At 37.4% G+C, this 27,755-nt stretch overlaps 1 protein-coding gene across 2 annotated transcripts in view; it reads left to right on the forward strand.

Annotated features, from left to right (window-relative positions):
• The window catches only part of PPP2R5A (protein phosphatase 2 regulatory subunit B'alpha), a 74,921-nt gene that overhangs the window by 14,400 nt on the left and 32,766 nt on the right, over positions 1-27,755 (forward strand). For both annotated transcript variants that reach the window (XM_027766374.1, XM_006163708.2), the window contains 2 exons: positions 23,158-23,354; positions 25,715-25,816. In XM_027766374.1, the coding sequence (XP_027622175.1) occupies positions 23,158-23,354; positions 25,715-25,816 (299 nt within the window). The remainder of the gene's footprint in view (positions 1-23,157; positions 23,355-25,714; positions 25,817-27,755) is intronic.

The raw sequence follows: 27,755 nt of genomic DNA on the forward strand, positions 1-27,755 counted from the left end.
GTATTAAAAAAACAAAACAAAACAAAACAAAACACTGTGGCCACATTATTACCATTGTACTATCTTCCTGATAAGTTTTTTTTTTCCCCCAGCTTGAGAGAGGAAAATAAGTTGGGGCAAGGTTACTGAGACTCGGATATAAAAGTGAATTGAGTTAATTTATCTATCACTTTACTGATTTTATTCTCCTACTAAAACTTTCAGATAAGCTGAAATTAGTTATGTCATCTCCAGTATTTGTATTTCCAGACAATGAACCAACTTAACTTTAAATTTAAAGTGGAAATAAAGTAACAAATATAACAATGAAATGTACTTAAAGATGCATATATTTCCTAGGGTCATATTTCTTTCATAAATATTTTGGTCTTTTATGTAGAAAAGAAAAAATAACTCTACTTTCACACATAGCTATCAGATTCTCAGGTACTGGTCTTGATATGTTTTGATAATTTTTATAATCTGAAGTTGGATGACCCTACACATAACATTTTAAGAACTGCCTTTTTTTTTTTTTAAATCTAGGGAATTAACTTCTCTTATGGAATAGGAATGACTATTTTAACATACAATACTTGGTGAGTCATAAGTGAATGTCAGTTTTCATGGTTTTCTAAAATAAACTCATTTAAAGAATATGCAATGAAAAATATATTCACTATCCTGTTTTTTAAAATAATTATTTTTGTAAAAACTTAGATGGTTAAAACAACTCAAAGAAGAACCTTAAAAAGGCAGAAAATATAAGCCCTCATCCAGAGCAAACTGCTCTTTGATTTTTGAGTATCATCACATATTTTCTAATTTTAGGATCATATATGCTATTTTGTAACCCACTTTCTTCACTTAATAAAATCTTATAAATAGCATATTATGAAAAGAAAAAAAAAATATTTTCAAATAAAAACTTCAATTTGGAAATACTGAATCAATTCATTCGAAACCTTGGTTATAAATTTCTTATATTAATAGGGGAGGGACTAGTTCCCAGGAGTACTGGTATTTAGTATTAGGGATTAAAGATTATTTGGAAAATCCAGTTAAAGGCATGTATCTCAGAAAACATACTGAGAAACGATATTTTGTATATAATTTCAGAATTCTTGAATTTCCTCCACCATCACTACTACAAATAGTAGTAGTTTTGGGAAATAGTGTTTCTAGAGTTTAGGTCCTGCTCCAGAGAGTTGAACACTTTGTTAAGGTAGATAGCACACTTTCTTAACACAGTAGCAGACATCTCCTAGGAGTTACAGGTAGGAGTAGCTACAAGATAGAACATTATTACAACCATCAAAATGGAAAATTACAGCCCAACCTAGGTAGCTCACATTTTTTTTTTTTTTTTGAGAGATTTTTGCTATAGGGTGCGTGTGCTTGCCAGAAAGACAGAGAGAGTCAGACAGAAAGTGAGAAATCACCTCCTCTTGGGGATGGCCACGCCGCAGTCCCTTCTCCATTCTCCTCTTGGGATCTTGGGCACACATGCACACGTGCCTGGTGTGAGTTTAAGCCACCGGGTCCAGGACTCAAACCATGGTCAACTACATGGGAGTCCAGCAACAGAGCCATTACTCCAACTGCTAATCCCAGCTCACGTGTTTTGAAGCTGCTACTTAGCAGGCCTAGAGCACATAGGAAACCCAGATTGGATATCCAGTCCCTCCTGAAAGCTGATAGTGGTACAGGTCTGTAGTCCCAGCTACTGGGAGACGGAAGCAGGAGGATCATGACATAGACAAAAACAATAACACCTGAAAATAGCTATAGCCTTCCATTCTACCAGTAAAGATGTACTTAATACTTATTTCCCCAGAATTCCAAGTGAGGAACAAGAATACTTCTAGAAACTTGTTTGATTTAATGAATAGCAGTCTTTATATTTAAATTGAATTAAAGAGATGATACAAGTATTTAATTTATTCTTTATCAGTTATTAGAAGTGTTATCAGAAGTGGTTTTGAATACAAAAGGTAACATCCCATAAATTTTTTTAAAGAAAAAAATTGAACATTGTTTTTTAATCCTTGTATTGGTTAAGGCATGAAAATATTAATGCTTTTGAAAGTTTTAGATAGTATTCCAGGAGTTTTCTTAAAACCAGTATAGTCCTTGTCTGGTAGCATAGTCGGCAGTAAACTAAACTGCAGTGCTGGAAGCCATATAGCCTATCTCAGGTTCATATCCCAAAGTCAAAATGAAAAATGTGCCAAGCATGTGTGTGTGTGTGTACTGGGACTCTGACAAGCTGAAGGTTTGGGGAAGGAGGATCACCATATGACAAGATCTTGTTGAGGGTGCTTCTTTCTTTCTCACATCATAAATAAATAAACATTTAAAAAAACCTTAAGCCCAGTATGTATTTATATATTAGAACATTATCAAACTGGTAATGTGCATGTGTTTAAATTTCCTAAGATGTAATGTCTAGAATCTTTTCCCACCATTTTCAATTTTAATGGAATCACAGAACCTTAACTAAGTCATATTTAGTTACAATGCTGTGAATCATTTCTTAATAAACGTTTCCATTGTTACTTTATAATAGCTTGATCTCTAAAGTTTCAAATAAAAGCTGATTTTAGATTCTTAGTTATTAATGTTCTAAGGGTAGTGCCAAAAAAAGCTACATGTCCTATATTCTGTGCCAATTTCTTAAATTAGAATCTTGGATTGCATCCTCAGCGTGTCACTGTAGTGGTATTGCTGGGTTGCTACGATACCATGCTTGTTCTATAATTTGTAGCATGAATCCTATATGAGATCTTACTTTAGATTTCAAATATGTGAGGAGCAGTAATTGTGGATGTGATTTTTTTTCATTAAAGGACAGTTACATCTATAAAATTCTGTTACAAATGACGATACCCACTACAAATTACAAGCTACCTCTTCAGAAAGTTCATAGAATATGCATATTATGAAAAAAAAAAAACTATGTATAGAGTTTTGGTCTTCTTTTTGCAACGAAATAAACTCATACTTTAAATTTTCCACAGACTTCTTAAATCCCCTCATATTTATCCTTAAATGTAAAGTAGAAGGTTATAAACAACTTGAAATAACTCAGCTATCCCTAAGAGGTTTAGTTTATCACATTGACATATGTAAATGGGCAAGAATAAGGAAGGCTTTATGATAATGAATAAAATTTCTGTGTTCTTTTACTTGATGTTTGAGATCTCGAGAGAAATTAATATAGACTACATTTTTCTGATAAGATACATTTGAGACAATAACAGTGATATCAAATTACGAGGGAAACTTCAAATTATCTTACTGTACTAGATTTAAAAAAAAATTCAGTGAACTGTTCTCAGAACCAACCCTAAATAGCCATATTAATAAAATATTATTATTAACCTCTTTATGTGTTAGTTTTGGAGTTTTTATTTACGTATTCCTTGAAGTTTTTCCTTTTTATTTTTTTAAATTTTTTTTGCCATAGGGCACATGCACTTACTGCAGGTAGAAGAAAACTGAGAAAGCACCTGAGAGGGTTGGCCATGCTGCATTCTCTCCTCCTCCCTTTTCCTCCCTTCTCCTCCCTTCTCCTCCCTTCTCCATTCTCTTCTTGGGATTATGAGTTTGTACATGCATGTGCCTGGTGTGTTTTTCAAGCCACCAGGTGTGGGACTCAAACTGCACAATTGGCCACGTGAAATCCAACCGCCTTAATGGCTGACAAATACTCTGTTGTGTATTTCTTAATCCATTTGTCTGTTAATGGACACTTAAGTTGATCTCACATTTTGGTTATTGTGAGTAGTGCTGCAATGAACAGATATCTCTAAGACATACTGACTTCCTTTCCTTTGGACATATGCCTAGTAGTGGGATTGCTAGATCATATAGCAGCTCTATTTTAAGTTTTTTGAGGAACTTACATTTTTCATAATGGCTGTACTAATTTATTTTCCCAAAAACAGTGTGAAAGAATTCCCTTTTCTCCACATCCTCACCAGCGTGTAATTTTTTGTCTTTTTGATAATGCCATTCTGAGGCAAGATGAAATCTCATTGTGGTTTTGATTTTTGCTTCCCTGATGATTAGTGATGTGCATTTTTTTATATACTTGTTGGCTATTTGTACTTTCTCTTGAAAAATGTCTGTTTAAATCTTTTGTCCATTTTAATATTGTTTTTTGTTTTGCTTTGTTTTGTTTTGCTGCTGAGATGAGTTCCTTGCATATTTTTATCAATCTATAGTCAGATATATAGTTGGCAAATATGTTCTAATTTGTAGTTGGTCTCTTCAGTCTCTTGTTTCCTTACTGTATAGAAACTTTATTTAGTTTAATATAATTCTACTTATCTCTACTTGTTTTTGTTGCCTGTGCTTTTGCAGTCTTATCCAGAAACTTGATGCTCAGACCAGTATTCTAAAACGATTCTTCTATGTATTTTTCTAGTACTTTCAGTTTCAGATCTTATGTTTAAGTCTTTAATCTGTTTTGAGTTTATTTTTGTATATATTGAGAGATGGGGTCTAGTTCATTCTTCTGCATATGGATATGCAGTTTTTTCAGCATTATGTACTGAGGAGGCCAACCTTTCCCCATTGAATGTTCTCAGCATCTTTGTCAAATTAGTTGGTTGTGTATACGTGGATTTATTACTTGTTCATTATTCTGTTCCATTGGTCTGTGTGTCTGTTTTGTTGTTTTGCTAATATTGTTTTATTTATTATAGTTTTGTAGTGTATTTTGAAGTCAGATAGTGTAATATCTCCAGCTTTATTCTTTTTGTTCAGGATTGAGGCATACGAAATGTTTTATGGTTCTGTGTGAATTTTATTATTTTTTTCTACTTACATGAGAATGCCCTTGATATTTTGATAGGTATTACGTTGAATCTGTAAAGCACCTTGGTGAAGTAGACAATTTAATAATACTGATCCTGGGGACTAACAGTTGGCCTAATGGCTATGTCACTGGACTCCCATGTAGTCGACCACGGTTCAAGTCTCAGACCTGGTGGCTTAAACTCACAACAGGTGCATGTGCATGTGTGCCCAAGATCCCAAGAGAAGAATGGAGGAGAAGGGATTGTGGCATGACCACCCCGCCTGGGGGATGATTTCTTATTTTCTGTCTCTTTGTCTCTTTCTGTCTTTCTGACGAGTGCACACGCCCTATAGCAAAAAAGCCTCTCAAAAACAAACAAAAACGATCCTTTTCATCCATGAGCATGGGATGCCCTTCCATTTTTTTGTGTTTTCTTCATTTTCTTTCATCAGTGTTTTATAGTTTGCATTGTAGAGATCTGTCTCCTTGGTTACATTTATTCCTCAGTGTGATTTTTTTTGTTACTGTTAAGTGGGATTTTTTTTTTATTTCTTTTTCAACTGGTTCATTATTAGTGTATAAAAATGCTACTGATTTTTGTATGTTGATTTTATTTATTTACTCATTCATTCATTCATTCATTTATTTTTGCTATAGGGTGAATATGTTTTCCAGAGAGAGCTAGGTGGTAGGGTGAGGGGAGAAAGTGAGAGATCAACCCCTGGGGTGGGGAGGTGGTCATGCTGCAATTTCTTCTCCACTCTCCTCTCAGGACTTAGGGCATGCTTGCACATGCACCTGGTGTAATTTTCATGCTGCTGGGTCTGGGACTCAAACGGTGCAGTCAGCCATATAGAATCCAGTGCTTTAACCACACACCACCTGCTGGCCTCATGTATGCTGATTTTATATCTGCATCTTTACTGAATTTATGTATCAGTTTTAAGAAGTTCTTGGTAAAGTCTTCACATTTTTCTGTATATAAGATTATGCCTGCGAAGAGGAACATTTGACTTGCTTCTTTCAAATTTGAATGCTCTTTATTTCTTCCTTTTGCCATATTGCTTGGATGATGACTTCCTTTATTTCTGTCTTAAATTAATTTGTAATAATTGTACATATTTGTAGGGTTCAGTGTGATGTTTCAAAACATGCATACAGTGTGTAATGATAAAACTGTTTCTAGTTCTCTCCTGAAAACCTGCCTACCCTATAACTAGATACAGTGTAAGACTGGATACAATGTAGCAGTATCCTCATTGAATCTTCAGATTTCCCCATAATTTTTTATCATAACCTCTACTGATTTTGAGAGCACCCTTAGGCTTGAACTTTTTTATGCTTTGTTGCAAAGAAGTCAGTAACTTTGGAAAAAGATAGGAGATGTGTTATGGTCTGCTTCTCCCTCCAGGCTATATCTCTGAGCCAGGCTCAGAGCTGAGGGTGGAGAAAATTACATGCTTCTGAATGATGCTAGAGGAGCTGAGCAGTTGGTGGAAGGGGGACAGTAGCCTGAGGTCTTTCTGACTGGCTTCTCCAGGTGTGAAATCATCACTTTACAGGCCAAGGGTAGGGTCATTATTCTTAGCAGTGATATAGAAAAGGTAGAACCACTGTTGAATGAGTGGAGGTTGATTAGAAGGAAGCGACTATCTTTTGATTATACTTAACCTTAAACTTAGTGTTAGCAACAGGTAGTTGTGGACAGGATGAGAAATGCCCATGTCCTGCTCTCCACCCAAAGAAAGTTAAATGGGAACTGGAAGTAGAGAGAATCCTTGTGTTCTTGCCTGTGCCTCTTTGAAATGGAGCTTCTGCCTAGCTAAGTTGAGAAGCAAAGAGCTGCTGCTTTTGTTCAAATACTAGATTCACTAGTCTTACTGAATTTTCTTATACATTATTGAATAAATGTTTCTTAATTTACTGTTTACCCATTAAGATCATTTCCAGAGGCTTTAAATGGTTGTTTTAAACATTATTTATCAGTTTGCCTGGGAGCAGCAGGTTCATGGAGTTTTTCATTTTGGCAGAGGTTGATCCCCATCTGGACTAAAATTTTAAATTATTCTATAACAACAATTTGTACATTAACATTATCTAGGACTGCATTGTTTTTAGGTTTATAATAAAAAATGCCAGTAACTTTGAAAATTTAGAGAAAATTCCTGAATGAAACAGCTTTTTGAAACTGACACAAAAAGAAATAAAAATTTGACTAGTCATATATCTTTTTGATTGAAATATAATTTAAAACCCTGATGGATGTTTTTGCTGAAAGCTTTATCATTAGAAAAAACAGATTTCTCTTGGGCTTTCCTGTGGTGTCCCTAAGGCATCTGGATCCCACATGACTGAGACTGCATGGTCTGAGTCCCGGAACTTGGTAGCTTGAAAAATACATTAGTGAGCCAGGCAGTGGCGTGGTGATTAAGGAGGCTGGATCCAGCATAGCCAATTTTGCGGTTTGAGTCCTGGACCCAGTGGCTTGAAAATCATGCTAGGTGCATGTACATGCATGCCCAAAATCCTGAGAGGAAAACGAAGAAGGGATTATGGTGTAACCATTTTCCCCTGTGGGATTTCTCACTCCCCCCACTTCTCTCTCTCTCTCTCTCTCTCTCTCTCTCTGGCAAGTGCACATGTTCTATAGCAAAACAAAAACACTGGCTTGTGTGCATGCTCAGAATCCTGAAAGGACATTACTGGAAAAGAAAATAATAGTCGAGTATCCCTTATGAACATAGATTCTAATTTTTTAAAAAATAATTACATATTTAATTTTATTTGTTTATTATTCTTCTGTCTGAACAGAGAGATACAACCAGAGAGAGAGAGGGAGAGAGAGAGACACCAGGTTTGGGACTCAAACCGCACACAGCCATGTGGGAGTTCCCACCTCAGCCACCACACCACCTGCTGACTCCTAGATTCTATAATCTTATACAAAATATTAAGAAATTGAATTCAGAAATATATAAATAGGATGGTGGATCATAGTCATGTGGGATTTATGTCAGGAATGCAAGGCTTATTTTACTTTAAAAGTGATTCACTATAGAAATAGAATAAAAGAGAAAAATTATTTTATGACTTCAATATAAATAGAAAGATCCTTTTCTCTGCAGTTCCCTTCTCTTTAGTACTTTTTGGCACAAATTCCAGCCTCTCTGGTCTCTGTCTGTGGAGCTCGGTAAGGTGGCTTGTTCTGGGGCTTCTATTCCCTCTGCTTTCTGTATTTGGAAAGTGCCACAGAGAGCTGGCATGATGGTGGAACTCACTCTCCTTCCTTTCTCTCCGGGATTGCGGTTTTATGTCGCCTGTTTTCCAACATCTGAAAGCAATTATTTCATATACTTTATTCAGTTTTTAGTAGTTTATAGTGGGAAGGCTGATCTGATGGAAGAAGTTCTTGCCTCACTTTTTTATCCTTTTCCAATGAATTTGATAGGACATTTCATATGTAAATTTGCATATACAGTTTATACATATTTATATTTTTTACTTACCAATATGGTTGAATATCTTTCCATGTACTTATTGGTCATTTATGTTTCATGTGAGTTTTTTTCCATAGATTTTATTTGCCTTTTTCTTACTGATTTTTAGGTGTTCCTTTGTACATTTGGGGCACCAATTCTTAGTTTGTTATAAACCTCCTAATGTTTTATAGTTTTGCTATTCACCTTTAGGGTTTTGTTGTAAATTTATTTTTTTCCATGATAAAGGTGGGAGGGGCACCCCAACGGGGTCGCCACACCACAGATCTGTATCCAGCCTAAGCCAGCCAGGATCAAGGATTTGGGTACACATACATGCCCAGTGTTCACAGAGAGGCCTTAGGGTACAGACCCAGGACTGTCCTATGTGGGTCCTGCATCAAAGAGCATTGAATTACTGTTGTGCTACTGTATGACCCCACATGTAGTTTATTAAAAAATTAATTTATTTACATTTAATCACATCTTTACAGTGTACAACATTTCTTTTTCCAGCACAAATACTATGCATGTCAGTCAAGCCAAAGATATTACTCTAAACAATCAGCAAATAGCTTCTCATTTTTTTTGTCAGTTAAGCATACATTTACTTGTTTTTCCCTTTCCCTTTCCCTCTCTCCCTTCCTTACTAAACTTTTTTCCCCACGTTTTATTGATTCACAAACTACCTTAAACTAAAAATATCGACAAAGCTGGAATCTAGTTACAAGTACACTGTAATTTTCTTCTGAAACTGTTTGAGAGGGTTTTGCTATAGGGCACGTGCGCTCGCCAAAGAGAGAGAGACAGAGACAGAAAGCGAGAAATCACCTCCCCAAAGAAGATGGCCAAACCACAATTCCCTCTACTCCATTCTCCTCTCGAGATCTTGGGCACACACGCACATGTGCCCGACATGAGTTTAAGCCACCAGGTCCGGGACTCAAACCATGGTCGACTATGTGGGAGTCCAGCGATGTAGCCATTACACCATCTGCTGGTCCCTGAAACTTTTTTTAATTAATTAATTTTCATTAATTTCCTGAGCATCGTCTCAGCATACAAAATGTGATTTTCCCATCCAGAATATACTGCATAGTGGCTTAATCATACATGTTATCATCAATAATTTTTCATTAGTTTAATATATATGTCTGTGTGTGTGTGTGTGTGTGTGTGTGTGTGTGTGTGTGTGTATTTTACCCCTATTTCTCACCCTCTGCAATTTCCTACCCTCCTCTCATGCTCTCAGGTGTCTACAGTTGTTTTCCATACCTTTTTTCCCCCACATTTTATTGATTCACAAAATTTCTTAAATAATCTAACTACTTTCAACAGCAAGTTCAGCTGGCATATACATATTTGTGGATATATGTCTGACTTTAGGTGTGAAACTCTGAGTAGAATGAATATACTCTAAAGTAGCACCTAGCTGATGCTATATAGCTTCCTATGGTCATTAAATAGGTATTTTTAAATATATTTTTTAACTTCAAGAAAAGTAGGTTTATCTTTAATAAATCAAAGAAATGCTAAGAAACTTTTGCCTAAAACCTAGAGCTAGGGAACAGGTTGGGATTCTGTTCAAGTAGTAGGTACATGAACCTATGGGCAACTCAAGAAAGGACAAAAATCCTTATAACTGGAAAAGAAGGCCTAGAAAAAAATCAGCAGTGTTTTAGTCAAAAGTCATAAAAGGCTATTTTACTAGTTCAGTATCATGTACTTAATCTATCTTCTGTTGCAGTTCCATCTTCCTGATTAAATTCTGGGATATAATATTCAACTCCAGATTTGTCCCTATGATTAAGTTGGCCATTGTCTTAGTTTTGAACTTTTATTTCTATGTGTCTGTATTTAATTTTTCTGGTATAGCACTCCCTTGAGAACTTCTTGGAGATCTGGTCTGGTGTTAGTAAATTCTTTCAGGTTTTGTTTATCTGAGAATGTTCTTGTTTTTTCTTCCCATATGAAGGATAATCTTGCCAGGTACAGTATTCTTGATTGAAATTGCTTTTCCCTTAATGCTTTGAATATGTTTTCCCATTCTTTCCTCGCTCACATTGTTTCTGATGAGAGGCCCATTGTTAGCCTGATGGGATATCCTTTGTAGGTAACTTGCTGTTTCTCTCTTGATAATTTTAGTATCTTGTCTTTGTCTGTGGTTTTCGTCAATCTGACTATAATGTGTCTTGGAGAAGATCTTGGGGTCCTCTGGATCTTTGAATGCCTCTCCAGGTTTGGAAAGTTTTCTTGCTGGATTTCATGGAATAGATTATCAATGCCCTTATGAGTCTCTTTGCCTTCTGGTATACCAGTTATCCGGATGTTTGGATGTTTTATGGTATCTAGTATTTTTCATATATTAGTCTCATTTTTGGGGGGTAATTTTCTCAGTTTTCAAGGTGGATTTTTTTAGATTAGTGATTCTATCTTCTTCCTCTGAGATTTGATTTTCTGGTTTGTTTTGTTTTGTTTTTTGGAGAGGTTTTTTTGCCGTAGGGCACATGCGCTCGCCAGACAGAGACACAGAGAGACAGAAAGCGAGAAATCACCCCCCAGGGGGAATGGCCACGCCACAATCCCTTCTCCTCCATTCTCCTCTCAGAATCTTGGGCATGCATGCACACACGCCCGCTGTGAGTTTTAAGCCACTGGGTCTGGGACGCAAACCGCAGTTGACTACGTGGGAGTCCAGCGACATAGCCATTATGCTAACTGCTGGTCCCAGATTTGATTTTCTGTATGATCTAATCTGCTATTAATAAATACTTTCAAGGGAGTTTTTTTTTGTTGTTGTTTGTTTGTTTTGAGAGGTTTTTGCTATAGGGTGTGTGCACTCAGAAAGACAGAGAGAGACAGAGAGGCAGAAAGCGAGATATCACCCCCGGGGGGGGGGAGGGGGAGATGGCCACGCCGCAGTCCCTTCTCCTCCATTCTCCTCTCAGAATCTTGGGCATGCATGCACACGTGCCCAGTGTGAGTTTAAGCCACCGGGTCTAGGACTCAAACCGTGGTTGACTACATGGGAGTCTAGCAACATAGCCATTATGCCAACTGCTGGTCCCTCAAGGGAGATTTTGACTTCCTGCCTTATAGCCTTCATCTCTAACAGGTCCATTTGATTCTTTTTTAGAGTATGTATTTCCTCTTTTAGATCTTGCAAGAATTTCCTCACCTCTTGGAACTCGTCAGCTCCTTTCTCCTGCCTCTTCTGCAGTTCATTGTCTCTCTTCTCTTCTATCTCTGTTAGTTTTGTCACTATGAATATTCTAAATTCTTTATCAGACATTTCCATGAGTTTCTTTGTACTGTCTGAGAATGAATAGGAGTTATTCTTTTTCCTTGGAGGAGAGGTATTTTCTTGCTTTCCTATGTTTCTTGTGACCCTGTGGTGATTTCGAGTCATCTGATGGATGGTGTGCATTTCTTCCTAATTCTTAAAGTTCAATCTGAGCATTCAGAGGCATGCAGAAGGAGGAAATATCTCTCTTCCTTTCCATTTTCACTCTTTGTTACAATGGGAATAGAGGACTATTCTGACCCTAATCATATTCAGATGTTTGGATCTTGTTCACTTGAACCTGTCTAGACACTTAGTGCATAGAGGCTGAGCAGGCAATGAATAAAAAAGATAAAGAAAAAGGAAAAGAATTAGAGAAAAAGAAAGAAGTAGAAAAAATAAAATGAAAAAGAAAGAAAATAGGATAATAAAAATAAAAATTATATTTTAATTTTAAAAAGCAAAAAATGAAAATTGCACGGTGTGCAAAGCAATATTTCACAGCTCAAGTTCATTATGCATCTCAGGTAGAGCCTGGCCTGGGTTTGTGCCTTTCCTAAAAGAAATGCGGAAAGGCAACAATTAGCATAATAAAGGAGGGGTTCGAGTTCCCAGAGAATACTTTACCTTAAAAAAGAATTTTTTTTTTTTTAATTAAAAGTCACAGCAAGACAGAGAGAGAGAGAAATGGAGAGAAGGAGACAGAAGTAGCCCTACTCTACTATCTCAGCAGAAAATCTTCATTTTTGGTCAATGAAAGCAATTATTTCACAACTCAAGTTCAGTATTCATCTCAGGATAGGCCTGGCCTGGGTTTGTACCTTTCCCACTAGAAATGAATCTGGAGGAAGAAGTCTCAGCAGAAAATCTTTATTTTTGGTCAAGGAAAGCAGTATTTCACAGCTCAAGTTCAGTATCCATCTCAGGATCTCCACATGTAGTTTTTTAGTTTTCTTGGATTTAATTTTTATATGTGAGGAAATATCCTATTTTATTATTTTTTTTTGTATCAGTAGGAAGCATAATTTATTGAATTTTAAAAAATGTCCTACTATTTCTAAAAGCCAACTCTGCTATATATCAATCTCCTACTTCCTGTGTGTATGCACATTGGCACGTTTCTAAGTGCCTTACTTTCTCCCCCAGTTGTCTTTTTATCTGTTCTTACGCACCACTACATAGTTCTTTTTTTTTTTGGAGACGTTTTTGCCATAGGGTGCGTGCGCTCGCCAGACAGGCAGAGAGAGACAAAGAGATAGAAAGCAAGAAATCACCCCCCGGGGGGATGGCCATGCCGCAGTCCCTTCTCCTCCATTCTCCTCTCGGGATCTTGGGCACGCACGCACACGCGCCCAGCATGAGTTTAAGCCACCGGGTCCAGGACTCAAACCGTGGTCGACTACGTGGGAGCCCAATGGCATAGCCATTACGCTAACTGCTGGTCCCCCACTACGTAGTTCTAATTACTGTGTGTGGTAAGATGACTCTTCCCTTCTTATCTTCTTAAAAATGATGGGTATTCTTGGCTCTCTTTTTTTTAATAAGGATTTTTAATTTCAGTATTTTTGTGATTTGTTTGTCTATTTTAAAAGTAGTAGATATTCAAGGTGTACGATGGTGTGTTTCCAAAGCATGTTTCAAAGTATGCAGGCAGTATGTGATAATCAAATCAAGGATATTACCATATGCATCTTTTTTTTAAGAGAGATTTTTGCTATAGGGTGCATGCACTCCTGGGAAAGACAGAAAGTAAGAAATCACCCCCTGGGGGGATGGCTACACTGCAGTTCCTTTTGTATTTTCTCAGGATTTTGGGCATGCACGCACATGGGTTCAGCATGAGTTTGAAGCTGCTGAGTCCAGGACTCAAACCATGGTGGACTACATGGGATTCCAGTGATATAACCTCTATGCCATCTGTTGATCCCCATATACATCATTTTAAACAAAGAACCTTACATTCTTGTGTGTGTTAAATGCTTTTTTTCTGAGTCTCTCCTACCCACCCCCCAGATAAATGTTTGAACAACTCTTCAGATTCCACTAAAATCTTTTTTTTTTTTTTTTTTTAGATTTCTGCAATAGGGTGCATGCACTCACTAAAGAGAGAAGAAAGGAAAGTGAAAAAGTAACCCTCCAGGGGGATGACCATGCTGCAATCCATCCCTTCTTTTCTTTCCTTCTCTCAGGATTTTGGGCACATGTCCAGCATATTTATCAAGCTGTCAGGTCCAGAACTTGAACTGCAGAGTTGACCATGTCGGATCTAGCACCTTAACCACCATACTTGTTGGCTTGCACTAAAACTCTTTTAAATATTTAATCCAAGTTGCATTTTTTTCATATGGATTCATTGAGGAATTTCTCTGCTGAGGATAAACAGACATCTCTGTGTAATTGGAAATGAAAGTTTTCATTTTCTGTGATATTTCTATAGTCAGATATAACATACAGTGTTAAAAAAAACTATCAACCTGGGACCAGCAGATGGCATAATGGTTGTGTTGCTGGACTTTCACATGGCTGACCACGGTTTAAATCCCAGACCTGGCAGCTTGAAACTCACTCCTGGTGCATGTGTGCCTAAAATAGAGGAGAATGCTCTCAGAAGAAAAAAAAAAAAAAAAAAAAATAGGGACCAACCGGTAGGCGTAATGGCTATGTCGCTGAACTCCCACTTAGTCGACCGCGGTTTGAGTCCCCGACCCGGTGGCTTAAACTCACGCCGGACGCTTGTGCGTGCGTGCCCAGGAACCTGAGAGGAGAACGTAGGAGAAGGGATTGCAGCGTGGCCATCCCCTCTCGGGGGTGATTTCTCGCTTTCTGTCTCTCTGTCTCTCTCTGTCTGGCAAGCGCAGGTGCCCTATAGCAAAAACCTCTCCAAAAAAAAAATAGAGGAGAATGGAGGAGAGGGTATTGTGGCATGACCAGCTCCCCTGAGGAGTGATTTCTTTCTTTCTGTCTCTCTGTCTCTCTCAGTCTCTGGCAAGCACACACGCTCTATAGCAAAAATCTCTCAAACTAAACAATCTTAGCTCATTCACTTAATTTAGTAGTACAGTCTTCCAAAGTATATTTCATAAACTGACATCAAAGAATACACTATAAAACTTCTCAACATTTTCCTAAATCTTCTAACTTACTTCAGAATATCCTTACAAAGTTTGCTAATACAAGGAGATTCTAAAAGTATGTGGAAGAGGACCAGCAGATGGTGTACTGGTTATATCGTTGAACTACATGTAGTCGACCACAGTTCGAGTCCTGGACCCAGCAGCTTAAAACTCATGCCAGGTGTGCATACGTGTGTGCTGAAAATCCTGAGAGGTTCAGAAGGGATTGCAGTGTGGCCATCCCCCTCGGGGGGTGATTTCTCACTTTCTGTCTCTCTGGCAAGTGCATGCAACCTATAGCAAAAATCTCTCTTTAAAAAAAAAGTATGTGGAGGGCCAGCAGGAGGCATGGCTGTTAAGGCACTAGATCCCACATGGCAGTTATGTGGTTCCAGTCCTGGATCCAGTGGCTTGAAAATTATACCAGGCACGTGTATATGTGTGCCCAAAATCCCAAGAAGAGGATGTAGGAAAAGGGATTGCAACGTGGCCTTCCCTTCTGGGGAGCGATTTTTCACTTTCCCTCTCTTTGTCTTTGTCTTTCTCTGTTTCTCTCAGGCAAGTGTATGTGCCCTGTAGGAAAAACTAAAGTAAAAAGTATGTGAAAAAATGGAATCATAGGACAAGTTTAGGCCCAGCCTGGTGGCACAGTCAGTTGCATACTGAACTGCATTGCTGAAAGCCACGTGGTCAACTATAGTTTGGATCTCTGATTATAGGGCTTAGAAATATGCTGGGTATGTCTACATGCTCAAGATCTTGAGGAGGTGGAGGAGTTGGGGAAGGGGATAGTGAAGGGATGAAACTTTATTGAGGGTACTTCTTTCTCTGTTTCTCACTCTCTATCATGAATAAAATAAATAAACTTTTTGATTAAATTTACCAGTGGGTGCCTGCACTTGCCAGAGAGAGAGGGGGAGAAAGCACCTCCTGTGGGGGAATGATCACACCTCAATCTTTTTTCCTCCATTTCTTTTTGGGATTTTGGGCATACATGCACATACCCCTGAGGTTTTTTCCAAGCCTGGATCGAATTACACATTCAGCCATGTAGGATCCAGCTCCCTTAACCACCTTGTCACTGGCTGGCCCAATAAATTCCTTTCTTTGTTTCTCTTTTTCTTTTCTTTTCTTTTCTTTTCTTTTCTTTTCTTTTCTTTTCTTTTCTTTTCTTACTTTCTTTCTTTTTTTCTTTCTTTCTTCTTTCTTTCCTTTTCTTTTCTTTTCTTACTTTCTTTCTTTTTTTCTTTCTTTCTTCTTTCTTTCCTTTTCTTTTCTTTTCTTTTCTTTTCTTTTCTTTTCTTTCTTTCTTTCTTTCTTTCTTTCTTTCTTTCTTTCTTTCTTTCTTTCTCTCTTTTCTTCTTTCTTTCTTTCTTTCTTTCTTTTTCTTTCTTTTTCTTTCTTGCCATAGCGTACATCCTCTTGCTGGAAGAGACAGAGAAAGACAGAGAGAGGCAAAGTGAGAAATCACTTCCAGAGAGGGATGAGCACACTGCAATCCCTTCTCCATTCTCCTCTCAGAATTTTGGGTATGCACACTTCTTAACCAGCACACCACCTGCTGACCCTTCAATAAACTCTTTAAGGAAAGTTTAAATTTATTTTGGTGCCAGAAATTTTGAGATCTATGCACAGTTTTTTTCATAATGTGCATAGTTTTTTCATAATATGCATTTTCCATGGAATTATTGAAGATCCCTTCATGTATTGCAGCATTACCTAATTCCTATGTGACATAGGTCACATATGAATTTTCCCTAACATTAAATATATTTAAGAAAGCAGTTAACACGTCTACTCGTTAATCAAAAAGAACTTTGGAGTGTGTGCAAGATTAAATATAAACAGAAAAATTAAAAATAAAATTAATTAGCAGCAGGAAAGTTATAGATATTACTTAACTTACAATTAAAGACTTTCTTTGTACTCAGTTTCTTGGCAGCTAAGGTAAAACAGCTGGTGTAGTGTAGACCAGATTGTAAAAGGTTAAATGGAAAAGAGAGGAAGCTACTGTCATCTCCTGTTGGTTGGCCTACTTGTAGGTTTAAGATGTGCAACATTTTTATATAGGTCAAAAACATTTTTATAGTAGTTATTCTATTAAAAGGGTGATCATGGTTTCATCATTTAAAAACTATGAAATATTTTGCAGTTGTAGATGTGTAATATTCTTTTAAGTAACTTTCTTAAACACTGATTTTTTTAAAAAAGAGAAAGCAGAAAATATAAATATAATGAAAAAAGATCAGACTGTCCTCTTTGGTTATGTTTTATAAACTTGAATAACAATCCGTGAGAAAAAGAATGCATAATAAATCTGTTAAGCATAAAAAATACTGGCAATATCTCTACTGGTCACTTTATTCTTTAATTCCTCCCTTATAAGAATTCTTGCAAATGAATTCTGTCATGATTTGGTTTGGCATTGTCTTGCGTTTAGGCAGTAATGTCACTTAATGTTTTTACTTGGCTATTTTCACAGAGCTGATGTTGATTATCCCTTAGTTTAAGGTGGATGATAATGTCCATTCTGATTCCTATAGTGATAATTTTCTCACCTGAATTCTCCCTGAATTATTAATGGATATTGTCTATCACAATTTCATTTAAAGATTTAAAGATGAAAACATAAGTTCACAGAAAAAAAATAATATCTTAGAGTTCTATGTCTTACAACAACTGGAATTTTAGATATCTATAGCCTAATTATTGCATTATGCCATGAGTACTAAAACACATTTTTTGCTCAGTCATCTTAAATTTAGTTATCATAAGAGACCCAAATTTTGAAGGATCAGTTTTAACCAGGTCTTGAACTGACAGCATGTGTATATTTTAAATTAATGTTAATTTCTTCCAAAATGTGTAAATGAATCACAAGTAAATAAGGGATATTTACGATACTAGTGCCCACTATTTAAGTGAAGAGAAATAGTCCCACATGAAAACCTGTGAATAAATTTTGATTTCCCTAAGTATTTATCATGGAGGAATTCAGGCTGTTAACTACTATTATAGTGTATCATGTTCAATAGTTTCAAGTATCTTAAGTCTGTATGTTGCCTCAAGGAAAGTTAGAGAGTTAAGAACATTATGTAATGACCTGCAATATCAATTTGTATTTATCTCTTCAATAACGCAGAACTAAGGATTAAAATTGTTCTAGAAAATATTACTAGATTCCCAATATAAAAAGCTCCACATAAAAGGTACAAAAGAAAGTGCACAATCAAGAAATTCTCTTTTTTGTTTTTTAGCCAGAACCACCATCTTCCAGTAATAAACCAAAATGACGAACACAAAGGGAAAGTCTAGGCCTTTTAGAAAACATGGAGTTGTTCCTTTGGCAACATATATGCAAATCTACAAGAAAGGTGATATTGTAGACATTAAGGGAATGGGTACTGTTCAAAAAGGAATGCCCCACAAATGTCACCATGGCAAAAACTGGAAGAGTCTACAATGTTACCCAGCATGCTGTTGGCATTGTTGTGAACAAACAAGGGCAAGATTCTTGCCAAGAGAATCAATGCGTGTATTGAGCATATTAAACATTCTAAGAGCAGAGATAGCTTCCTAAAATGTGTGAAGGCAAATGACCAGAAAAAGAAAGAGGCCAAAGAGAAAGGTACCTGGGTTCAACTAAAGCACCAGCCTGCTCCACCCAGAGATGCACACTTTGTGAGAACCAATGGAAAGGAACCTGAGCTACTGGAACCTATTCCCTATGAATTCATGGCATTTTGTGTGTTAAAAATAAACTAATCTGTGGTCTAAAAAAAAAAAAAAAAAGAAAGAAAGAAAGAAATTCTCTCTCTCTCTCTTTTTTTTTTTAGAATTATTTTACTTAACTTTATTTATTTTTAAAATTTGACCAGAGAGGGACAGAGTGTGAGCGAGAGGGGGAGACAGTAAGAAAGCAAGCCACCAGATCCAGGACTTGAACTGTGATTGGCCATGTGGGAGTCCAGCTTTCTTAACCACCATGCCACCTGCCAGCTCCTCAAGAAATTATCTTTTAAGAAAATAAAGATGTGTCTTGCTTTGCAAAACACATCATTTAAATTTGGCTAGAAGATTGGTTTTTGCCTTTTTTTTTTTTTAATTATTTTTGCTATAGAGCATATGCACTTGTTGGAGAGAAAGAGACAGAGAGAGGAAGCGAGAATCACTTCCTGTGGGAAAGGCCACATAGCAATCCCTTGTCCTGTCTCCTCTTGGGATTTTTGGGCATGTACACTCACACACGTGGCATATTTTTCAAGCCTCTGGGTCTGGCACTCAAACTATGCAGTTGGCCAAGTGGGATCCACCTGCCCTAACCACCACACCACTTGGCTGCTCCCTTAAAATGAATTTTAACTGTCTTCCCTTTTTATTATGACTATAGTTTGATTCCACTAAAGAATTCTCACCACTGTAAAAATCTCCACATGGCTTCAAGTAAAGGGAGAATCAAGATAACTGTAGGGAATTGTGGTATTTCATCTCTGCAGAATTATTCACACATCTTTCAAAATTTATAAAAGCCCTGCTAGCTCTTTTTTAAAAAATGTTTTTTAAATGCCCAATTTGAAGATAAATCTGGCTTACATTTTAATAAATACTGCTCTGGGGGCCAGCTGGTGGCATGGTGGTTGAGGCTCTGGACTCCCACATGGCCCACTGTGGTGCTAGTCCCAGACCTGACAGCTTGCTTTCTTCTCACTTTCCCTCTCCCTCTCTCTGATTTCCTCTGCCTGGTGAGCACACGTGCCCTACAGAAAATTTAAAAATAATAACAACAATAAATGAAATAATGCTTTTAAAAAAGAGAAGAAATACTGTTCTGGAGTACTATTTGTAAGAGTGCGGGTTGAAGCTTACTGTTGGGTAGTAACATCATTTTAATGGGTTCTAATTAGAATTTTAACAAAATCAGAGGGTATTACACTTAAGGGCATTTCATGGAACCATGTATGAGTAATGACTTGTGAAGTGAAATGTTTATCGTTGGTTTGCCATCAAAAAAAGCTGCCCACAACATATAAAATACTATAAGATTCCACACTATATAGCATGCACAAGATCATAAAGTAAATTTATAATGAAGCTTGGATACAAACTACTTAGTATGCAAGGAAAAGAAGTATGAGATCATTGACTTTGAATTTTCAATGTTCTTTTAAAAGCTGTATTCTAAATCCTTTCTCACTTGGATATTGATAGTGCATATTAGTTAAAAATGATAATTTTATCTCCTATTTTTTTCCTCTTAAAATGAAAGTATACAAGGAATAAAAAAAAGATATGAACCCACAATAGCAAAGGGAATAGAAAAATGTGCTCAAAGACCACAGATTTTAACAAATTTCTGGGAGACTCGAAGTAGGTGGAGAAGTGTTAGTTAATTGGCAACACCAAGCAGAGAAAGATAGGAGAGGAAATCTGGTAAGGTATTTCAGGTAGGGAAAAGATTTTGAATATGCAGTCTTTGGAGAACAGGAAGAGGGTTGTTTTCACATTGAGATGGGAGAAAATAAGACTTGCTATGTAATGTGATCACATATTGAAGCGAAATACTGTATAAATGTGTATTATTAATACTTTCAGTATTGAGAGAACTATAGGGAATCCCTGTATGATGACTGGTTTGAGACCCAGACGTGGCAGTTTGAAATTCTCACTGGGCACTGTGTGCCTGTGTGCCCAAAATCCCAAGAGGAGACTAGAGGAGAAGGGATTGAGGTGTGGCCATCGCCCCAGGGGCTGATTTCTCATTTCTCTCTCTCTCTCTCGTGAGCACATGCACCTATAGCAAAAATCTCTGAAACAAAACAAACAAAAACAAAAACAAAGATTCATGTCTTCTGACATAGCATGATCAAACTTAAAGACTATCTGACTTTCCTCATTTCGGCAGTACCTTTTCTAAACCAGCTTTTTTTTTTTTTTTTTTTTTGGAGAGGTTTTTGCTATAGGGTGAGTGCGCTTGCCAGAAAGACAGAGAGAGACAGAGAGACAAAAAGCGAGAAATCACACCCCCAGGGGGATGGCCATGCCGCAATCCCTTCTCCTCCATTCTCCTCTCGGGATCTTGGGCATGCACACACACGCACCTGGCGTGAGTTTAAGCCACCGGGTCCGAGACTCGAACTGCGGTCAACTATATGGGAGTCCAGTGACATAGCCATTACGCTAACTGCTGGTCCCTCTAAATCAGCTTTTTAAGGGCCAGTAACTTGAATATAATTGCAAAGTAATTTTACTAGCTTCTTACCTCAGAGAAGTGAAAAAAAAAAAAACTGTAGACATCCTTGGTTAGGTTATCATCTCAGTTAAGATTTCTGATCGTATCTTTACATAAAGCAGGTACTAGTTTTTTTTTTTTGGAGAGGTTTTTTTTTTTTTTGCTATAGGGTGCGTGCGCTCTCCAGACAGACAGAGAGAGACATAGAGACAGAAAGCGAGAAATCACCCCCCAGGGGGGATGGGCACGCCGCAATCCCTTCTCCTCCATTCTCCTCTCGGGATCTTGGGCACGCACACACATGTGCCTGGTGTGAGTTTAAGCCACCGGGTCCGGGACTCGAACCGCAGTCGACTACATGGGAGTCCAGTGACATAGCCATTATGCTAACTGCTGGTCCCAACAGGTACTAGTTTTTTTTTTTTGGAGAGGTTTTTTTTTTTTTTGCTATAGGGTGCGTGCGCTCTCCAGACAGACAGAGAGAGACATAGAGACAGAAAGCGAGAAATCACCCCCCAGGGGGGATGGTCACGCCGCAATCCCTTCTCCTCCATTCTCCTCTCGGGATCTTGGGCATGCACGCACACGCGCCCGGCATGAGATTTAAGCCACCAGGTCTGGGACATGAACCGCGGTCGACTACGTGGGAGTCTAGCGACATAGCCATTACGCTAACTGCTGGTTCCCACAGGTACTAGTTTTGAATAGAGAAATAGTTCTATGTTTTATGAGCTAAATTATCAGTGTTGAAATATGCAATTTAAACATTTTTTAATTTCAGTAGAGATTGAATAACCTTTATATAATTGAGCTAATTGGAGCTTATTATGAATTTGAAAGTTTGGATTGAAGGGTTGTTTTTTTTTTCGAATGTTAAAAGCAAAAGGATTTAATGTTTATAGAATCAAATCAACATAATTTGCCCATAATTTTTTATTAAGTAGGAGATAAAGCAGTGAACAGTTACTCAGTTCCTATTATGTGCCAGACACTTGGTGAGATACTGGAAAGAAAGAGAGGGAGAGATAACTAGAAAAATAACCTTTAGTTCCTATTTTTAGGGGCATCATAATCTAGGGGTGTAAGATATGTAAAACATGGTTGCATTATAGCACTGTAACTACAGTAGAGATATGCACCTAAAACACTTGGGTAAAAGTAACTTAATCAACCAATTTACCTTTAGTCCCATAAGGAAAACTTCAGAAAAAGGATTTATGTTGAGACTTTGTAAGTGAGTAGAGTTCCCATGGAGGGTATGTAGAAAAGAGGGTATACCAGGTAGAGGAAGAAACAGTGTACAGTCTTCAGAGAACTACAGGGAGTATGGTTTAACCAAAGTGAACAGGCATGTTGAAAAGTGTTGAGAGATTACTCTTGACTGTAGGACATCCACACTTTGTGTACAATCCAGTGGAGTTTGAACTTCATTCTCTAGTTATTAGAGGACTGTTGAAAAGTATGGAGTATGATTGCGGCGTGACCATCCCCTCTAGGGGATGATTTCTCGCTTTCTGTCTCTATGTCCCTCTCTGTCTGTCTGGCGAGTGCACACGCCCTATAGCGAAAACCTCTCCAAAAAAAAAAGTATGGAGTATGATTATAGCGATTCTCATTTTAGCTAGATTTTAGCTTTTAATGTAGTTTGAAGATAAAGAAAAAGGAATGATGGTGGTTATGGGACCAGGCAAGAGGAGCAATTAGGATGCCATTGTTGTAGTATGGAAGAGGAATGATGAGAGTCTAAAATGGCAGTGTGAATAACAAAGAAAGGTAGATTCCAGTTATGTTTCTGTTCCTTTAGGAACAGAATCTGCCCAACCTGGATGTTGCATACTGGTAGCATACTGGACTACAGTGGTAGCTAGAAGCCACATGGATGACTGCCAGTTTGACCTCTAGGATCTGGTCTTACATTCATGCACCTGCCCAGGGTGGTGAGGAATTGGAGGACGGAAGTAAGACGTACACAGTGTGATGGGACTCTGTCAAAAGTGCTTTTCTTTCTCTTTCTTAACATGCATTTGCATATGCTGTCATGAATAAAAAATAAATAAAACTTTCTAAAAAAGAGAATAATATTTAATGATTGATTGTGGGTAATAAGAGAAGGAAGAGTCCTGTATAAAACTCTAAAGTATTAGATGGGTGAATTTCTCAGTAGATTTCTGAGTTTTATTTCATATATGAGAATAACTTTTACAAAATTAATGTATAAATGCAACTTCTGAGTAGGTCATTTCTAATATTTTCTTTATTTGTATTTGTAGATGCCACTTCAAATGAACAACAAGAGCTTTTCTGCCAGAAGTTGCAGCAGTGTTGTATACTGTTTGATTTCATGGACTCTGTTTCAGACTTGAAGAGCAAAGAAATTAAAAGAGCAACACTAAATGAACTGGTTGAGTATGTTTCAACTAATCGTGGTGTAATTGTTGAATCAGCGTATTCTGATATAGTAAAAATGGTAAGCCGCTAAACTTATGTTCCTCAGATTCAAGTGATATCTGAGATGTAATTATGATTGAGAGTGATTTTTCATGAATGTATAGTAACTGATAAGCTGAAAGATAGTCCATTATTCATCTATTCCACGAATGTTGTCATTGCCTGAAAGAATTTGTGAATTCAATAGCCACAATGGCTAGTGACTACCCTATTGGATAGTGCAGATCTAGCGCTTAGGAGAAAGATGTAGGCTCAAGATTATATTGATTGATAGATAATTTTATGAGGGTGAATAGTCACTGATAACTTCTAAAGGAGAAGAGAAGACCAGTGAAAAACTCTGAGGGATATCTGCCACATTTAATCAATGGGTTAGGTTTAAAAAAATATGATTTTGAACATTTTAAAAGTATACTGCAGTCAGCCTTGTGGGAGTCCAGTGCCTTAATCACTACACCACCTGCTGACTACTTCCAGCATGTTTTTCAAGTCACTGGGACCAGGATTCAAACTACTTGGTCATGTGTGATCCAGCTCCCAATGCACGGTGCTTAACCACTGTACTATGGAAATAACTGTCGTCCATTTAGTGTTTAAAGCTCTTCTTAATATTTGTTATATACAGTTAAATTTATTGGTGGCTATAAGATCTCTTTTTCATTTACTGCTGACTCTACACATACACACACACACACTTATATATATATTTTTCCAGATTCTGTGTATGGCTTTCTGCTACTTTTTGTGAAACTCATGTCCAAAATAAAGCTTTTTTGGCTTTGTCCTCAAAAACTGAATTCTAGCTAATCAAATTCTAGGTTACTACTTCTAAGTCTTATGTCTATAGTGAGTAATTACTAGCAGTTGTTTGCCTACTATAGATGCCACTTTATATGAGTAGTTAGGAATTTTCTTATACCATCAAACATCCCTTGTCTCATGCTCTGCCACTCAAAGAATTTACCTCTAATGATAAAACCACTTAGTAATTTGGCCTTAAATGTTTACTGAACTATTTGGTTTTTCAGTTTGTTACCATCCTTAAAAGAATTGAGTTAGAACCATATTCTATCCTTTGCTAGAAAAAAAAAAAAAACATGTTATTTACCTTGGTACTGGTCCAGATAATACAAAGGATGAAATTATAAATATTATATTTCATCAAATATAAAATAAAGAATCTCAAAGCACGTACCAATTGCAGAGAGATTAGTATGGTTTTTGGTGTTTTTTTTTTTGAGAGTTCTTTTTGCTATAGGGCACGCGCACTCGCCAGAGAGACAGAGAGACAGAAAGTGAGAAATCACCCCCCAGGGGAGATGGCCATGTTGCAATCCCTTCTCCTCCATTCTCCTCTCGGGATCTTGGGCACACATGCACATGCACCTGGTGTGAGTTTAAGCCACCAGGTCTAGGACTTGAACTGCTGTTGACTACATGGGAGTCCAACGACATTGCCATTATGCCATCTGCTGGTCCTGAGATTAATATGTTTTTTTTTTCAAAGTCTCAGAGTAGATGAAATACAATTAAATCATATGGGGTATTATAAATCACGTCTCTAGTAATAGTGAAGGCTTTGTTGTTGTATGTATATATAAGAATGGCGATGTTTTACTAAACTCTTGAGTTATAAGATATATATAGGATATAACTGAGTTAGAATATGGGAGGAGTTCTTCAAAGATAAAAAAGGATCAACTAAGAGATACATAGTTATGGGACCAGCTGTTGGCATAATGGCTATGTCGCTGGACTCCCATGTAGTCAACTACGGTAAAAGTCCCAGACCTGGTGACTTAAACTCAGGCTGGGTGCATGTGTGTAGGTGCCCAATATCCCAAGAGGAGAATGGAGGAGAAGGAATTGCGGCATGGCCAAGCCCCCTGGGGAATTTCTTGCTTTCTGTCTCTGTCTCTCTGGAGAGTACACGCACCTCCAAAAAAAAAAAAAAAAAAAAAAAAAAAAAAAAAAAAAAAAAAAAAAAAAAAAAAGAGAGAGAGAGAGAGATACATAGTTAGTACATTTACCTTTTTTTCCCCAAATTCCTTTATCTTCCTTTTCCTCTCCTCCCTTTTCTCTTGTCCTCTCCCCTTTTTATTTTTCTATAAAACATGGGAAAGAGCAGCTTATAATTACAGAAAGAGGAACGCAGAGATAGTCTGTAATCTTCACTAGCTTGGGATCTGAGGAAGTTAGGGTTATTGGAAACAGAAAAAAAAAAACACTTGCCTTCTTCATATCTTGAACAGGTTTGTAAGTTTGAACTAGGCTTACAGTCACAATTTAGTTTTTTTCTTAAAGTGATCTTTAAAATACTTCATTTTGCATTATTGAATTAAATTACATGACAACATAAACCTAAATTTTTCTTTACAGATAAGTGCTAACATCTTCCGTACTCTTCCTCCAAGTGATAATCCAGATTTTGACCCAGAAGAGGATGAACCCACGCTTGAGGCCTCTTGGCCTCACATACAAGTACGGAGCATAATTATGTACTGACAATTTTTATATTTAAATATACTGCTAAAATTATGGTTCTCTGTCTTTGATTCTGAATCTCTGTTTAAAATATTTTATTTTTAACATTATTTAAAAAGAATATGAAATTTTTCTTCTATTAATTATAAAATATACTTAGCATAATATTTACCATTTAAATCATTTTAAAATGTGCAGTTCAGTACCATTAAGTACATTTCATAATGCTGTGCAACCATCACCACTCCAGAATTTTTCATCACCTCAAATGAAAACCTCCTTGCCATAGCAGTCATTCCTCTTTCCTCATTGTCCCAGTTCCTGACAACTACTAATCTACTTTCTGTCTCTTTGCCTATTCCGTATATTTCCTATAATGGAGTCATATAATATGTGGACCTTTGTATTTGGATTCTTTCAGTTAGCATATTTTCAGGGTTTAGAAATGTTGTAGGCTGTATGGGCACATTTTGGAAGACTTGTGGAAAAATGGAATTTAAGTACAAGTTTATCTTAGTATAAAAATTGTTTTTAAATGGCTGGATAGTTTTCTCACAATACACATTTTGATGAACTTTTTGAAGACATTTTATGACTGAATAATAATCCGTTGTGTGGATATATCATATTTGTTTTCTTATTTATTAACTAGTGCACAGTTAAATTATTTCCCATTGTTTTGGCTTTTGTGACTAGAGTTGTTAAAAACATCTATGTACAAGTTTGTTTGGTTTTGCTTTTTAGAAAGATTTTTGCCATTGGGTATGTGCACACTTGCCAGAGAGACAGAAAACAGGAAATCAACCCCCAAAGAGGATGGTTATGCCGCAGTCCCTTCTCTTCCAGTCTCTTCTTGGGATTTGGGGCATGCATGCACATGTGCCCAGCATGAATTTTAAACCACCGGGTCTGGAACTTGAACTATAGTCAGCCATGTGGGAGTCCAACGACCATTATGCATCTGCTGGTCCCTGTTTGTTTGTTTGTTTGTTTGTTTTTAAGATCATCACAGTCCTCTGCCTCAGTCTCCCAGCAGGGACCAAAGTAGCATGCCTGTGTTTTTTTTTTTTTTTTTTTGGAGAGATTTTCACTGTAGGGCGCGTGCACTCGCCAGACAGACAGAGAGAGACATAGAGACAGAAAGCGAGAAATCACCCCCCAGAGGGATGGTCACGCCGCAATCCCTTCTCCTCCATTCTCCTCTCGGGATCTTGGGCACGCACGCACACGTGCCCGGCGTGAGTTTTAAGCCACCGGGTCCGGGACACGAACCACGGTTGACTACGTGGGAGTCCAGCGACATAGCCATTACGCTAACTGCTGGTTCCCACATGCCTGTGTTTTTCAGAGAGGCTCTCACTTTGTTGCCCAGGGCCCTTCAAGCTCATGATCCTCTTGCCTCAGCTTCTTGAATTTCTGAGATTATAGGTTCATGCCACTGCATGGCCTTTAGGTTGGTTTGGGACTTGAACCTGGGCCTCCCATGTCATCTCAACCTGTGGAGCACAGTGTTTTAGTGTTGCAAGCCACTGTGGCTGAGCTTAAGTACAAGTTTTTATTTGAATATTTGTTTCCTATAAGTTTTAATATATTGTATTTTTATTTTTATTCATCTAAAAATATTTTCTAATTTTTCATGTGATTTCTTCTTTGATCTATTAGGTTTTTTTCTTTTTGTTTTTGTTGTGTGTGTGTGTGTGTGTGTGTGTGTGTGTGTGTGTGTGTGTGTTAAGGTTTTTGCTGCAAGACGTGTGCTTGCCAGAGAGAGACAGTGAAAGGGAAAGTACAGAATCACCCTTCAGGGGAGTTGGACACACCTCAGTCCCTTCTCCATTTTATTCCTGGGATTTGGGGCATACATACACAAGCACTCAGCATGTTTTTTGAGCCACCAGATCCAAAACTTGAACTGTGGTTGGCCACTTGGGAGTCCAGT

Source organism: Tupaia chinensis, unplaced genomic scaffold (genome assembly GCF_000334495.1).
Source record: "Tupaia chinensis unplaced genomic scaffold, TupChi_1.0 Scaffold142846_1, whole genome shotgun sequence".
Classification (NCBI taxonomy): Eukaryota; Metazoa; Chordata; class Mammalia; order Scandentia; family Tupaiidae; genus Tupaia; species Tupaia belangeri.